This window comes from Mastacembelus armatus, chromosome 20 (assembly GCF_900324485.2).
Source record: "Mastacembelus armatus chromosome 20, fMasArm1.2, whole genome shotgun sequence".
In the NCBI taxonomy this organism is placed as follows: domain Eukaryota; kingdom Metazoa; phylum Chordata; class Actinopteri; order Synbranchiformes; family Mastacembelidae; genus Mastacembelus; species Mastacembelus armatus.
The window spans coordinates 19,399,722-19,415,701 of NC_046652.1; the positions used below are offsets into that span (position 1 = coordinate 19,399,722).

Below are 15,980 nucleotides of genomic sequence, written 5' to 3' on the forward strand. Positions count from 1 at the left end.
CAGATTCTCTTTTCCTCCTTTTTATTTCCTCCTTCTCTCAGCAGGCGTCCACATACAAGGAGTCATCAAACCCTCAACTAGCTCCAGACAATACACTGCACCACCACACATCATGGATCTGCAACGTGTGTGTTCTGTCCAGTCCCTGCTGACAATCCCATCAGATTTCTCCTCAGTTCATCACAGGCTGTAGTTTGGATTCATTCCTTCACATTATGGATTAAACTGTTCACTGCTAGAATTAGATCAGACTCAACTGAAATGATCACAAACCTTCAATTGACCTGATTTGCTGATTCAGAGCCCACATGACCTCTGACAGAACCTAGGACTCAGCCCACTGCTCTGGTCTTCACTGTGACTTAAGGTGAACCAGGATTTGGTTCAGACTGGGATCCTGTTTGAAGACTGACTGGAGTTTTTCCACTTTGTTGATTGGCTACTGATAAATTCTCATGTGAGACATTAAACTGATCCTGCTTCAGTGCAAGTTAGCTATAGATGACTATATTGATCAACCCAGTTTCCATGGTGACCGACCAGGCCAAAGTGAACCAGTGTTTGTTGGATTGAAAAGCAGGAATTAAGCTCAACCTCAGCTGCCTGACATTGATCTGGATAAAAGACTGTTTTTGTGTTCCTGACTCACTGACTTCATCAGCAACAGTCGTCTTCACATCAACTCAAACACATGATCACAACAAGCTTCTGGCTGATCTGATTGGCTGACTGTTGTCTCTCTCTCTGTCTTTCTGTCCAATCCTGAAGCCTGTCCCTGTTCTCCTCTCACAGCTTCACTGAGAAGGTTGGAGCTTTACAGGAAATCCTGGATCTTTGCTTTGATACTGACTGGGTTTAGTCCAATCCTGCTGAAAGCACCATGGACTGACTCCAGCCCTCTACTGACCTCAGAGTCTGCAGGCTACAGTCTGGACTCTGGACAAGATCACACAGCTGCTGCACATCTGGATCCTGCAGGTTGTTCAGACTCAGGTCCAGTTCTCTCAGATGGGAGGGGTTGGACTTCAGAGCTGAGACCAGATAACCACAGCTGGTCTCTGACAAACTGCAGCCAATCAACCTGAATAAAGCAGCAAAGATGTGACATTAGAAACCAAAGTTCCTCTTGAAAGTGTTGAATGTTTCAGAATGTGTTCAGAGCTGAAGAAGGTTTAGAAAGTAGAAGTTTAGAAAGTGGAAACTCCAAACAGCTGAAGCCAACAGGATGCAGGTTCAAAGCAGTCCCATCCAAAAAGGGACAAAGAGCTGTCATTAATATGAATGCCAACATGCTGCTGCTTCAATAAAGACGGAGTGACTTCAGCTCTGAAACTCTGCCAGCTCCACCTGTGGCTCCATCTATACAAACTCATGTTGTGCAGCCACATTTCTCTGAGAGGGAAAACAGCCTTTCCCATGAAGATCCTCAGTGTGGATCAGTCTAATATCAGCCTCATGTCTGCAGTTTAGTGTCAGCACAACTTTCACATCACATTCATCTCAGCACACAACCTAAACATGGGGTCTGACCTCAGAGTCTCCAGTCTACAGTCTGGACTCTGCAGTCCACCACACAGCTGCTGCACTCCTGGATCCTGCAGGTTGTTCCGACTCAGGTCCAGGTGTCTCAGATGGGAGGGGTTGGACTTCAGAGCTGAGACCAGATAACCACAGCTGGTCTTTGACAAACTGCAGCCCTTCAACCTGAATAAAGAAGCAAAGATGTGACGTTAGAAACCAAAGTTCCTCTTGAAAGTGTTGAATGTTTCAGAATGTGTTCAGAGCTGAAGAAGGTTTAGAAAGTAGAAGTTTAGAAAGTGGAAACTCCAAACAGCTGAAGCCAACAGGATGCAGGTTCAAAGCAGTCCCATCCAAAAAGGGACAAAGAGCTGTCATTAATATGAATGCCAACATGCTGCTGCTTCAATAAAGACGGAGTGACTTCAGCTCTGAAACTCTGCCAGCTCCACCTGTGGCTCCATCTATACAAACTCATGTTGTGCAGCCACATTTCTCTGAGAGGGAAAACAGCCTTTCCCATGAAGATCCTCAGTGTGGATCAGTCTAATATCAGCCTCATGTCTGCAGTTTAGTATCAGCACAACTTTCACATCACATTCATCTCAGCACACAACCTAAACATGGGGTCTGACCTCAGAGTCTCCAGTCTACAGTCTGGACTCTGCAGTCCACCACACAGCTGCTGCACTCCTGGATCCTGCAGGTTGTTCAGACTCAGGTCCAGGTGTCTCAGATGGGAGGGGTTGGACTTCAGAGCTGAGACCAGATAACCACAGCTGGTCTTTGACAAACTGCAGCCCCTCAACCTGAATAAAGAAGCAAAGATGTGACGTTAGAAACCAAAGTTCCTCTTGAAAGTGTTGAATGTTTCAGAATGTGTTCAGAGCTGAAGAAGGTTTAGAAAGTAGAAGTTTAGAAAGTGGAAACTACAAACAGCTGAAGCCAACAGGATGCAGGTTCAAAGCAGTCCCATCCAAAAAGGGACAAAGAGAAGTTTTTTTTGTTTTTAATAAATTTTATTCTGAATTAGAAATGGGGGCAGCACAGTGTATTAGTGGTCAGCACTGTTGCCTCGCAGCAAAAAGGTTCCTGGTTTGAAACCCATCAGGGGCCTTTCTGTGTGGAGTCTGCATGTTCTACCTGTGCTTGTGTGGGTTTTCTCCAGGTACTCTGGTTTCCTCCCACAGTCCAAAAACCTGTATGTCAGGTTGACTGGTGACTCTAAATTGCCCATAGGAGTGAGTGTGAGTGTGTGAGGTTGTTTGTCTCTATGTGGCCCTGTGATGTACTGGGGACCTGTCCAGGGTGGACCCCTGCCTTTCACCCAAAGAGAGCTGGGATAGGCTCCAGCAGATCCCTGTGACCCTGGTTGGGAATAAAGGGGTCTAGATAAAATATTATACACAAATTACACATGTTTCAAATACCCGTCCTAACCTTAAAAAACCTAAACTAGCCCTTTATACACGACAAAAGCAAAAAATCTTTAAGCCCATTCAAGTGAAATAAGACAATTTAGGAATAAAAAAACAAAACTATTAATTTGATTGATCAGTATATGAGAGAATATGTTCTTGTAATTGACTCCATGTGTCCATATATTCAGATTCATTATTTTGCAGCCTAAATGCTTTTCTATCTAAATGATATCAGTGAATATTATTAAAATAATATTATCTATAATATTATATTATATAACAATATTATGTTTTTTGTTAACATCCATATTGAAGTAAAGAAATGATCCACACCTCATTTTCTGACACTCCAACAACAGATGCAGCTATTTTAGACCCATTTTAAACAACTTAGATGGGAAACAATATAATCTATTTACAATCCTAAACTGTCTCAATTTATTTTTAATGCATCTAAAAGGTTTTTTAGCATTTGTCCAAATTTCCTTCCATGAGATATAATTTTCCTGCATTTGTAGATTTCTAAGGGTCAAAGAGGTGTCACTGATATGTTTTCTTTTCTCCAGGCTCAGTGTGGTTCACACAGACAAACTGAGCAGCACAATGAGGACTTTGTCCATTTCAACTGACTGAATGAGGGATTATTAGGCTGCACTAACTGGGACTCCCAACAGGTGAGTCCAAGGTCAACCACCTGCTCCAAATCCAATGGCAACATCTAAAAAGGGGCCAATAATCTAGTCCAGGACCTGTTTGGATTTCTGTGTGGAAGAAGCTGTCTGGAAGTTGAGGTTCAGCTTGTGCTTAGGGTTCACCAAGTAGTGCTTCTGGTTTGGCTTTGTCTCCAGGAAATCAATGGAAGTCAATGGAATGTCCTCTGAAGTGATGGAAACACACCTGTCTGTGTGTGTTCTCAACCATCAATATCAATGATCAAAGAAATATTTCTACTGCATCAAAGAAACTGGATCCATTTCCAACAAATATTAGTTCAGAGGATTTTCTGCTGACACATGTGACTCTTTAGACACAATGAGACCAACTTTCTGTGAGACTCAGTCATTTGGGACTAAAGACTGAATTTAGACTCAGAAAAATCCAAAGACAGGAAAAGAAAATCAACTTCAATAGAAGTTATGTCTGTGCAAACACTGAGTTCAAACAATAATTCAACACTAAAGATCTACAATAGGAACAAACAGTCAGTGAACTGACCTCAGAGTCTCCAGTCTACAGTCTGGACTCTGCAGTACACGACACAGCTGCTGCACTCCTGGATCCTTCAGGTTGTTGTGAGTCAGGTCCAGGTGTCTCAGATGGGAGGGGTTGGACTTCAGAGCTGAAGCCAGATAACCACAGCTGGTCTCTGACAACCTGCAGTTCTCCAACCTGAATAAAGAAGCAGAGACCAACTTCCTGTTTTCTTATTGAACAAACATGAACAATGAATAGAACAACACAATATTATAAATACAACACAAGTGTCAATAGAAACTGGTCCATCCAGGCTGTTATGATGAAATTAGCTGAGGTGTGAATTGATGTCACATTAACATGAAGAAGAAAGTGCAGAAAGATGAAAAATCTCTGACTTTAATTCAAAGTCATTGTGAGAAACAGGAATTTCCATGTGATGTTTTCAATTCGATTCATATGGAGTTAAACTTTCCAACATCTGGTCATGTTGGGTGGGATTGGTTCATTTGACACAGTGGTGCTCGGCCTTTTAGCCTTGCTAGTCTTGGCCCATGAGGCAGCAACAGTAGCAAGGCAGGTTTTGACGCCACGCAGCATCTTCTTTCTTTAAAGCCAAAATATTTCCACACAACTGACACACTGTTCCTCTTTGGCACTAAAGTTTCCATAGAGTCGGGTTCTGTGGAGCCCGAGGCCACTGGACAACAGATCAAGGTCCAATAGCAACATGGATCAAGGTAATGCTTTGTCTGTCAACTGATCTACTGTTTCTTACATGTTGGACCAGAGGGTCCTCACAGGACTTTGTCCATTTCAACTGACTGAATGAGGGATTATTAGGCTGCACTAACTGGGACTCCCAACAGGTGAGTCCAAGGTCAACCACCTGCTCCAAATCCAACGGCAACATCTAAAAAGGGGCCAATAATCTAGTCCAGGACCTGTTTGGATTTCTGTGTGGAAGAAGCTGTCTGGAAGTTGAGGTTCAGCTTGTGCTTAGGGTTCACCAAGTAGTGCTTCTGGTTTGGCTTTGTCTCCAGGAAATCAATGGAAGTCAATGGAATGTCCTCTGAAGTGATGGAAACACACCTGTCTGTGTGTGTTCTCAACCATCAATATCAATGATCAAAGAAATATTTCTACTGCATCAAAGAAACTGGATCCATTTCCAACAAATATTAGTTCAGAGGATTTTCTGCTGACACATGTGACTCTTTAGACACAATGAGACCAACTTTCTGTGAGACTCAGTCATTTGGGACTAAAGACTGAATTTAGCCTCAGAAAAAATCCAAAGACAGGAAAAGAAAATCAACTTCAATAGAAGTTATGTCTGTGCAAACACTGAGTTCAAACAATAATTCAACACTAAAGATCTACAATAGGAACAAACAGTCAGTGAACTGACCTCAGAGTCTCCAGTCTACAGTCTGGACTCTGCAGTCCACCACACAGCTGCTGCACTCCTCGATCCTGCAGGTTGTTGTGAGTCAGGTCCAGGTGTCTCAGATGGGAGGGGTTGGACTTCAGAGCTGAGGCCAGATAACCACAGCTGATCTTTGACAACCTGCAGTTCTCCAACCTGAATAAAGAAGCAAAGAAGGAGATCCAATGTGACACTGATGTTGATGACAATGAGGATGGTGATGATGATGATGACAATTCTTCTTCTTTTCATTAGAAGAATGAGATGAGATCAACTTGATTAATCCCTGAAGGGAAATGTAGAATGATAATAATGAGAAGAATAATATGAGAACAGTCAGAATAATAGTAATAATAGTCTGACTATATCATGATATTATTGTCAGCACATGGGAAGAGAAGCTGCTTTCCAGCCAACAGCAGAATCAATCTAGTTGATGGCTCATACTGTCACTGTGCAGCTTTAAAGTTTCCTGCTTAAAGTTTGTTGACCCAGTTCCAAAGTGCAGCAAAACAATGCATTGAATTGTTCCTCCTTATTCTATCTGAGCCAAGGAAGCTCCCCCAGGCTCTCCTGTCTCCTGTCTCTTCCCTCTCTGCATCTTCTTCTCTGGCTTTATTGGCTGCAGCCTCAGCACAGCACAGAGGTAAAGCAGCAGCAGCAGCAGCTCAGACACTAAACACAGCTCAACCACCTGGACACATGATTTCATCTGTGTGTCTCTGTGCTCCACATGTGCTTTCATTTCTATGGGATCAACTTTATAGAGACACTGTGGATTTGTTCTTCACAATGAGATTTGGATCAGGGAACAACTGGTGGACAGTGTCAGGACCAAAAGCTGCTGGCTTCAGTTCAGGAACAAAAACTACTCAAAGCTTCTTCACACAGCATCAGGATTTGAGGCCTTGGCAATGACAACAGGCTGACAACTGCTTTCTAATGGCCCAGTCCCAATGCACAGACCAGATCATGTCCTTGTGTTGGGACTGATCCCCACTGTGTCATTGGCCACTAAACACAAGCTTTGGAATCCCATTCATAGATTGTTGACAACTGACTGTGTCATATGTTTTCTCTGAGTTTCATCAAGTGAGAAAAATCAGATAGAAATGCAGAGAAAATCCAACATTATCGTCAGCAAACTGATGCTTATTGTGTGGTTTTTGGGACAAAGCAAGACCCAATGTCCACTACAGGGACGTGTTCTTCCCCAAAAAGAAAGAGGACTTTGTTTCTCACGGCCCAAAGTCTTCACTTCTATTCCAAAATGGAAATATTCCAACCTTTTTCTCTGGCTCTCAGGAGGATCAGGTCAGATATTAGTCTGGTCCAATATTGACATATTGTTGGGATCCAAACTTGGACAAACACTGGACAGTTCCAGTTGAAACCGTTTCAGCTTTGGACTGTTTCCACAGTTTGTTTAGAAACACAAAGGATTCAGAACAACTTCCTGACAGATGACTTTTTGGGACACTCTGTTCTTCAAAGCTTCTATAGAAAGAAACACATCATTATTAATATGACTATTCATATGAGTGAACACACATTATTGAAGACAGCTCAGTGTGAAATGAAGTGAAACTGAAGGAATCATTCTTAGTCTGCTGAGAATAGAGAACATGAAAACACTGAATGGACACCAACATTCCACAGGAGCTTTAGTTGTGGATTCAACATCTAAGATCTACAATAGGAACAGTCAGTCAACTGACCTCAGAGTCTCCAGTCTACAGTGTGGACTCTGCAGTCCACCACACAGCTGCTGCACTGCTGGATCCTGCAGGTTCTTGTTCCAGCTCAGGTCCAGGTGTCTCAAATGGGAGGGGTTGGACTTCAGAGCTGAGGCCACGACTTCACAGTGAGTCTCTGAGAGTCCACAGTCAGAAAGTCTGTGAGGACACATATATTAGAAAAGCTGTTATTTTGACAGAGACAATATATTGAGTTGAATCACTTGATGTCAAACTGGGACATGTCCTGTTGTGTCTTCACATCAGTGGTTCAGCTGATCTTCTCTCAGTGGGTTGGACATGAAATAAGAATTCTTCTCACTCTCTGTCACACTGCACACGCTTCATCTTTGTTCTGCTTTCATCTTGGACAGGAAGCAGAGAAAACTCAGTTCCTTTGGAACTTCCACAACAGGCCTGTCCCTGTTTATTCCAATGTTGGACATTTGTCCACATGTGGCAGAAAAACATCAGTGTGTGAAGAGAAACAGAGAAAATGTGTCCCATGAAAAACCATTGGAAAGAAAAAGAAGAACTGTGTTCATTCACTGGACAGAGAGAAAAAACAACCGGACATCTGCAGCTTTTGGACTGACACCATTTGGAACAGCTCAAGAACATCTGGGACAAAATCCAGCTGCTGTCATTCTCACAATAAACAAGAGGAACATTATGGTGATGATCACCCAAGAACAAGAGGAACATTATGGTGATGATCACCCAAGTGAAAAATCAATCTATTGTTTCAGACTTCAATTCTACTTTTAGCAGATAAAGTGTGTTCACACATTTTACCAAGTGTATTTGTGCTTGTGTTGAAACGTAGTAAAAGTACATTTTTGGTGAGTCTCCAAAGTACAAGATTAGTCAAAGACTTACTGAGACAAAAAAAGCAGATTCAAAGTCAATGTTTGCAAAGTATATTGAAATGATCTCATTACTTCATTAGTCATTTAGCAGATTTCTTCAAAGTGCACTTTACTTTCAACAGATTTTGAAGTATATTTAGTGATATTTTCCAAAAGTCTGTTCATGGTTTGTGTTTTTACTTCAAATTGTCTCATTCTCTTCCAATATAATACTATGCCTCCATTTAACTTGAGCTCTATTTCAGTAGACTTATTTAAAGTACACAATGTATGTGTTCCTGGCTGTGGGAAAGTGGACTCTTGGAAGTGGTCTAATTCCTGTGGACAAGTTTCACTTCAAAATACTCTTCATACTACATGTTACTTCATGTATTTGGATGTTTGGACAGAATTCTTCGGAGAACTATGCAGAATCCTGAAGATCACTAAAATCCATGTCAGTCCCATAGTGGTGCAGCCAAATAATACTTTGACCTCACTAATAGAAAACACAAACTGTTGTTCCTGTTTATTGTTATTGTTGTTACCTTGAATGACTTGTTTTGTTCCAAAGCCCTTAAATGGCTGGATTTAATAGTGTTAGAGTTCAAATCAATATTTGTTGGACTGACGGGTTTTGGACTTTGTGTAGGAGTTCCGATTATTTTCAATCCTTTTAGAACGTCTTCAAAGTGCACTGGGCTTTTCAAAGTAAGAGCATTTGAGAACATGCTAACAGGAAGTAGTGCTTTTAGTCCAACATCATTGGATTGGAATCTAAGTCAAGTATCTACATTTCAGACTCAGTGTTTGGAGAATCCATTCAGAGGGCATTGTTGGTGTATTTATTAAACACACAATGATGCTTATAGTGGACTTATATTTACTAGGAATATCAATCCAATATCATTGTGTCTTTTAATGCAATATGTTCAACTTGGTTGCAATTTAACACAAAGTCAGTGGCTCATTTTCACAACAAATACTCAAATACTTGGAAAAATATACTTTGCATACTTTTTTCACATTTCAAACCTCATTCTATTGTATTTCATACATAGTTCAAATGAGTTCAGAGTATATTTCAAGTACATTTACTTTGGCTCAAAGTCTATTAGTAATACACTGTCAGTTTAATGTCACTATAGATTTTGGACATTTGCAACAAGTCAACTTCAAATGTTTCATGTATATTTTAACAGTAGTGTAGTATTTTGGGCAGCAAAAGTACCCAATAATACGTGAAAAATAGGTTTTTCATGTACTAAAGCAGATTTATACTGCAGCTTCCAGCAACTTCACTGGTTTCATTTTAACACAACTTCAAGTATTTCAAAGTATTTCAAAAGTATACTCAATATACTTTAGAAAATATACAAAAATAGATTTTTTTCACTTGGGCACATCTGGACTTACTTAGCCTTTCTGCAGTTCCTCACAGCTGGAATCAGTTTCAGTCGTCCCTGGTCTGATGCGTTGTACTTCTTCAGGTCCAACTCATCCAGAACCTCCTCTGACATCTGCAGCATGTAGGCCAGAGCTGAGCACTGGATCCTAGAGAGTCTGTTCTCTGATCTGTTCCCTGACTTCAGGAACTCTTGGATCTCCTGATGGACTGAGTGGTCGTTCAGCTCCATCAGACAGTGGAAGATGTTGATGCTTCTGTCAGGAGAGATATCATCTCTGTTCATCTCCTTCAGGTTGTTGATGGCTCTCTGGATGGTTTCTGGACTGGTCTCTGTCTGACCCAGCAGGCCTCCTAAGACTCTCTGGTTGGACTCCAGACAGAGGCCATGAAGGAAGCGGACAAACAGGTCCAGGTGGCCACTTTTACTGTCCAGGGATTTCTCCATGGCTCCCAACAGGAAGTGATCTAGGGTTAAATCAACCATAAAAAGAGGTAACCATCTGTACTTTCCCCCCAGGAACTTCTTCAGTACCTGTGTCTTCCTGTTGGAGTAACAGTGGACCATGTAGACTGCAGCCAGAAACTCCTGAACACTCAGATGAACAAAGCAGTAGACTGATTTCTGGAAGATCACGCTCTCTCTTTTGAAGATCTCTGTACAGACTCCTGAGTACACCGAGGCCTCTGGGACATCCAGACCACACTGCTCCAGGTCTTCTTGGTAGAACATGATGTTTCCTTCCTCTAGATGTTCAAACGCCAGCCTCCCCAGCTTCAGAAGAACTTCCCCGTCAGTCTCCGTCAGCTGCCGTGGACTCGTCTCATGTCCCTCATGGTACTTGTGCTTCTTCCTGTTTGTCTGAACCAGCAGGAAGTGTGAGTACAGGTCAGTCAGGGTCTTGGGCAGCTCTCCTCTCTGCTCTGTGGTCAACATGTGCTCCAGAACTGTAGCAGTGATCCAGCAGAAGACTGGGATTTGACACATGACGTGGAGGCTCCTGGATGCCTTGATGTGTGAGATGATTCTGCTGGACAGCTCTTCATCCCTGGACCTCCTCCTGAAGTACTCGTCCTTCTGGGCGTCAGTGAAGCCTCGGACTTCTGTCAGCCTGTCCACACACGTAGGAGGGATCCAACTGGCCGCCGCGGGTCGGGAAGTTATCCAGACCAGAGCCGAGGGAAGCAGATTCCCCTGGATGAGGTTTGTCAGCAGCTCGTTGACCGAGGCCTCCTGTGTGACATCAGACACCACCTTCCTGTTGTGGAAATCCAGTGAAAGTCTGCTTTCATCCAGGCCGTCAAAGATGAACAGAACTTTATAGACAGCCAGCTGCTCTGCTGTGACCTTCTGTAATGTTGGATGGAAAACATGGAGCAGCCTGAGAAGACTGATCTGCTCATCTTTGATCAGGTTCAGCTCCCTGAACGAAAGCAGGACCAGCAGACTGACGTCTTGGTTTTCTGAGCCCTCTGCCCAGTCCAGACTGAACTTCTGCACTGAGAAGGTTTTTCCAACACCAGCGACGCCGTTGGTCAGAACCACTCTGATGGGTCTCTGCTGGTCAGGGGAGGCTTTAAAGATCTCGTGGCACTTGATTGGAGTGTCATGGAGGGTCTCCTTCTTGGAAGTGGTCTCCAGCTGCCTGACCTCATGTTGGATATTAACCTCTTCACTCAGTCCCTCTGTGATGTAGAGCTCAGTGTAGATCCTGTTGAGGAGGGTTCCACTTCCTGTTGGATCAGGTCCTTCAGTCACACGTTCACATCTCGTCCTCAGACTGGTCTTATGTTGATCTAAAACCTCCTGCAGACCAGAGTCCACTGGAAGACAAGAAAAAGGGTCCAATCAAACAGACGTTTGTGTGACACAGAATGTCGACTGTGAAGGACCAACTCAAATGTAGAACAATCAGTGGGTCCTACTGGTTCTGGGTCTTTTTCCACACTGGGGACAGGGACAGTCTCCTGGTGAACCAGACTGATCCCTGTATGAGGTGATGCACTGTCTGCAGAACCAGTGTCCACAGCTGGTAGAGACTGGATCCTTCAGGACGTCCTGACACAAAGCACAGCTGGACAGCCGCTGCTCCTCAGATACCGGAGTCCTGGTCCTGTCCCTGTGGACATGAAGCAAACTGGGATTAGTTGAGGTGGAGACATGTTGAGTGAGGAAACTTTCTTATTGTTGGACTGGACAGAAGCTGGAAACTCCCAGCTGTCTCCCAGCTGGCTTTAAATCAGTTTTCCTCCACAGCTGAACTGGCTGATAATGAAGTTTGGAATCTGATCAACATTCAACACTGAGTTTGTCAGTTTGCAAAGGTTTGCAGCTCAACATCAAGATGATCCAGTGAGATGTTCATTGAGGGAAAGAAAGAAGAGAGAAGAAGAGAAATGTGGTGAGAAACAGAAAAAGTGATAAGACAGAAACATTTCCATGTGACAGCAGAAATAAAGTCATCAAACAATGAGACTCCTCAGTCTGAACAAAGGAGATGGAATCATTTTACTAACTCAATGAAAAAGAACCAACTTCCTTTTCCAAAGTGCATCAATGACACCACGTCTGGAAGTGGATCAGTCCCTTCAAAGCTGCACAATAACAGCAGGAAACTGAAGGAGAACAGCATGTTGGAGTTTTTTGGAAGGGTTTCAACCACTGCATTCCTGATGCAACAGCAGCACCAGGGGACTGCAAACATAACGCTGGGAACAACTAGGATGTTTTCAGTCACTACCACTGTAGACACAGGCTGAGCTCTATTTAGAACAGCCAGAGGCCTGAGCTGCTCCACATGTGGAAAGATGTGTTTCTCTTTCCTCAACTGCTTTAGTTTGACTTAGTCTCATTATTATGTGTGTGTGTGTTGTCAATCAACTGAAGCATTAAAGGGACAAACTGCTTCCTGTTTGGGTCCAGGATGGGCAGAGTGTTGCTGCATTGATCCAGTCCAGGACAACAGCAAAGGGAGGTTCAGTTTGTGGAACACAGTCTCACATTAGAAGAGACAGGTTTTCTTTAATGCTGGAAGAAATCTGTGCTGTTGTCAGTGCAGCCTTATCCAGGCCTGCTGTTAAGAGGACTTTGTTTCCAGCTGACTGCACGTCTCTTTATGCTACACACTTGTGGGAAATGGACTGAAACACAAGCCTTCAGAAAGTCCAGGCAGCTGATCCTGATGTCATGACCATGTTGTTGGAGAGACCTACAGCAGGTCGTCCTGTGGCTGCAGGACTTACTACCTTCCAAGTAGTTTGGTGGAAACTTCTGTCTAAATGTCTTTGTGACATCATGAGCATCTCCAGCTTTTTTTAAAGTCTGCAGGCAGAGTCCAACAGAGCGACTGAATAAATAGGCCACAGAATCAACATGCTAGATAAGATCAGATATTAGAATTGAACAATAGCTCAGCTCATCAATAAAATAATATCTACTCTCAGTCGTGTTGTTAGACTTGAAAGCAGAACTTTGCCTGCATCGTTGGAGGAGGGGGAGGAATCTGATGTGGCACATGGAGACACAGAAAGTATTTCCATGGTAGCAGATGCAGGTGCTGCACAGACAAAGTAAATCCTTAGCCCTGCACAATAAACAATGAATGACACTGTGTTAATGCTGATACAACAAAGCTCTAGAGGGGAATCTAGAAACAGGTTGGACTGTGAGAACACAGGCTGATTCAAACTGGGCTTCCTTCAACATCAACTGATCATTGATCAATTCAGAATCAATACTACTGAGACCATCTATGTTCACTGACAGAAGGGCCAGATGGTGGAGTCTGTTCCGGCCCAGACCGTGTTAGGCTTTATGAGTTTAATAATCAGTCAGAAAAGCGGCCGACAAACAGAGACACCAAACCTAAACCCTGATCAGAGAGCAGAGCATAAAGCACAGCTCTGTTTCTTTAATGGGCTGTTCCTCATTGGTGCCACAATCTTACGCATTAACATTAACGCTGCACATGTGTTTGCATCCAAAAAGCAGCTGTGTTCATTGGGACTGGTTGGCTCAGTGAACTACTGTGCTGCACAGTATTGAGCTGGGTCTCATATTCCATCCTTTGTGGACCTGCTTTGGCTGCGTAGAGTCAAAGTGATGCAGAGACATTTAATAATACTAAGAACTGACCACGTTAGCTCTGCAGCTGGAGCTGACGCTCTAGACTGGATGTTCACGTCCTTTCTCACTCGCTGTGAACTGCAGTGAAAAAACCAACCAGTCAACAGAGGTGTGCAGGGGGAGGGACCGTTACCACGGAGATGGTTTTCCACCTGGAAGCTGTGAATTCCTTCTGACGACTGCATTTAAATGCAGATGAAGAGCTTCGGTCTGTTGTTTCTGTCGGGGACTACACTAACTACTGACACGGCCTCTTAGAAACTCCAACCACAAATATGTTGATTGGTGTCAGTCGGCCTGAAATGTTTCCAGGAAACAGGTTTTTTCGGACTAAATATCTGATCCTCCAGCACAAAAGTCCGTTTTCTGCCCACAGCCTAAATTTGATATATTCTATATATATTTAAAGTTGGATATCTCCTCTCAACCATAGAGTGCAGCTCAAAGGGAAGCCAACGGGTCTCCTGCACCACAGCACTGCATTGTTTTGGTTTTTTTAATGAATCACAGGAAAGGACACCTGATGTTAGTGGATCAGGACTTTGTCTTCCAGACCACAGACTCATCTTCAGCTCAGTTTACACTGGAAACTGTCTCTTACCCTGAGTCTGAGGGTCCAGGTTCAGGACTGAAATATGGAGGAAGAGGTTTGGACCAGTCGCTCTTCATGGACAGACAGCTGGATCCTGCAGACCCTGGTCTCTTTCTGGGGTACCCCCCTCTGCAAACACAAACAGTTAATGTGCTGGATGTAAATGTCCATACATGTTGAGTAGTGAACTGTGTCCACTCCACATGTCCATGGACTGACAGAGACATTTGGACCATGGACTCATCTTCAGCTCAGTTTACACTAGAAACTGTCTCTTACCCTGAGTCTGAGGGTCCAGGTTCAGGACTGAAATATGGAGGAAGAGGTTTGGACCAGTCACTCTTCATGGACAGACAGCTGGATCCTTGAGACCCTGGTCTGTCCTCCTCTTGCCCCCAACAAAGACTCATCTTCTGTGGTCTGAGAGGGAAACCAGGGACCCTGGAGACCAGAGGAACAAACCCAGTCAGCTGTCCCCCTGTAACGGCAGCAGCTTCTTATTGATTGGACATTAGTTTGATGGAACCATCCCAGAGACACAGTGAGACTGTGACGTCAGGAAACACAAGTCTAAACCAGACTCAATCCAACATTCATCAATGACATGGATCAATATGTGCAGGGGTCATATTAACACTCACCCTGCTTCCCACTTCCTGTTTCCTCCTTCTTCTTCTCTGTGGACTTTAAAATGGAGTCTGACTTCACACTTTGCTCTTCTTCACATGTGGCAGTGAGTGGACGCTCTGCAACACAAACAGGAAGTCAACAACATCACAGGAAGTTCTCACAGTCTCTCCCAGTGGAAATGGTCCCTCCAGAGGCCTGGTGGTCTCAGTGTTGAACATGTCTCTGGACTATCAGACGACTATCCCAGTCCTCATTAAAGTAATTGTCCAATAAGTGTCAGTGAATCTGGAGCAGACTCTTATTTTGAAATGTCCCTCCCTGCTGTGTGTCTGTCAGCAGCTCCCTGAACAATTTTCAGCAGCTGCTTTCAGTTGATCTTAAACATGATCCTACAGGAACATCAGTGTTTCCTTCAGAACATATGAAAGACTTTGGTCTGAAAAGTCTCCTGTGTCATCAGGACATATTTGGTTGGAAATTCACTGAGTCCTGATGATTTGAATCGTGGCCAGATCTCCTCTCAGCTCTGTCAGGTGGAAAATGTCTGAGCTCAGAGTTTCAGCCTGACCAAGTGTTGTTGTTTGTTTCAGCCACTAGATGGAGCCAGAACATCTGGAGCTGCAGCTGGAGGGACTTCAACTCAGGAAAACTACAGATCACAGCAGAAACATCAGTCGATCCACTGATGGCAAATGAAACTGTTCCATCATATTTCAGTCCAAAGAAGAAACAACAGCTGTGGTTCTTTGTTTCCTGTCCCACTGACTGAATCTCAAGGCATTTGGTGTCGTTTTATGCTCATTGTTCATTTCTTTGTTGTTGTTTTGCATCTTTTTGCTTCACTTTTTGAAACTAACTAGAAATATGTCCCTTCAAACAGAAGAAACTGGGACTTTGGCTCAGACTCTGGCTCTGTTCTTAGAGCCCCTATACATGTGCACATGTATGTGGAACCACATGTATGTGGAACATGTGTGGACCTGAATCCAGGGCCCTGATGGAGCCAGTATTTCCCTGAATCCACACTGGACAATGGGTTTTATTCTGAGCTGGCTGAGATGGATCTGCAACTGTCAGCAGC

At 43.6% G+C, this 15,980-nt stretch overlaps 1 protein-coding gene across 1 annotated transcript in view; it reads right to left on the minus strand.

Annotated features, from left to right (window-relative positions):
- LOC113121864 (NACHT, LRR and PYD domains-containing protein 12-like) overlaps window positions 1–15,980 on the minus strand; it is a 46,266-nt gene that overhangs the window by 28,746 nt on the left and 1,540 nt on the right. Inside the window, exons 2-11 of the mRNA XM_026292717.1 lie at window positions 14,911–15,015; window positions 14,549–14,747; window positions 11,478–11,671; window positions 9,563–11,375; window positions 7,281–7,457; window positions 5,545–5,718; window positions 4,155–4,328; window positions 2,154–2,327; window positions 1,531–1,704; window positions 908–1,081 (exon numbers count right to left, since the gene is read on the minus strand). Coding sequence (XP_026148502.1) covers window positions 908–1,081; window positions 1,531–1,704; window positions 2,154–2,327; window positions 4,155–4,328; window positions 5,545–5,718; window positions 7,281–7,457; window positions 9,563–11,375; window positions 11,478–11,671; window positions 14,549–14,679 — 3,185 coding nt within the window. The 5' untranslated portion in view covers window positions 14,680–14,747; window positions 14,911–15,015. The remainder of the gene's footprint in view (window positions 1–907; window positions 1,082–1,530; window positions 1,705–2,153; window positions 2,328–4,154; window positions 4,329–5,544; window positions 5,719–7,280; window positions 7,458–9,562; window positions 11,376–11,477; window positions 11,672–14,548; window positions 14,748–14,910; window positions 15,016–15,980) is intronic.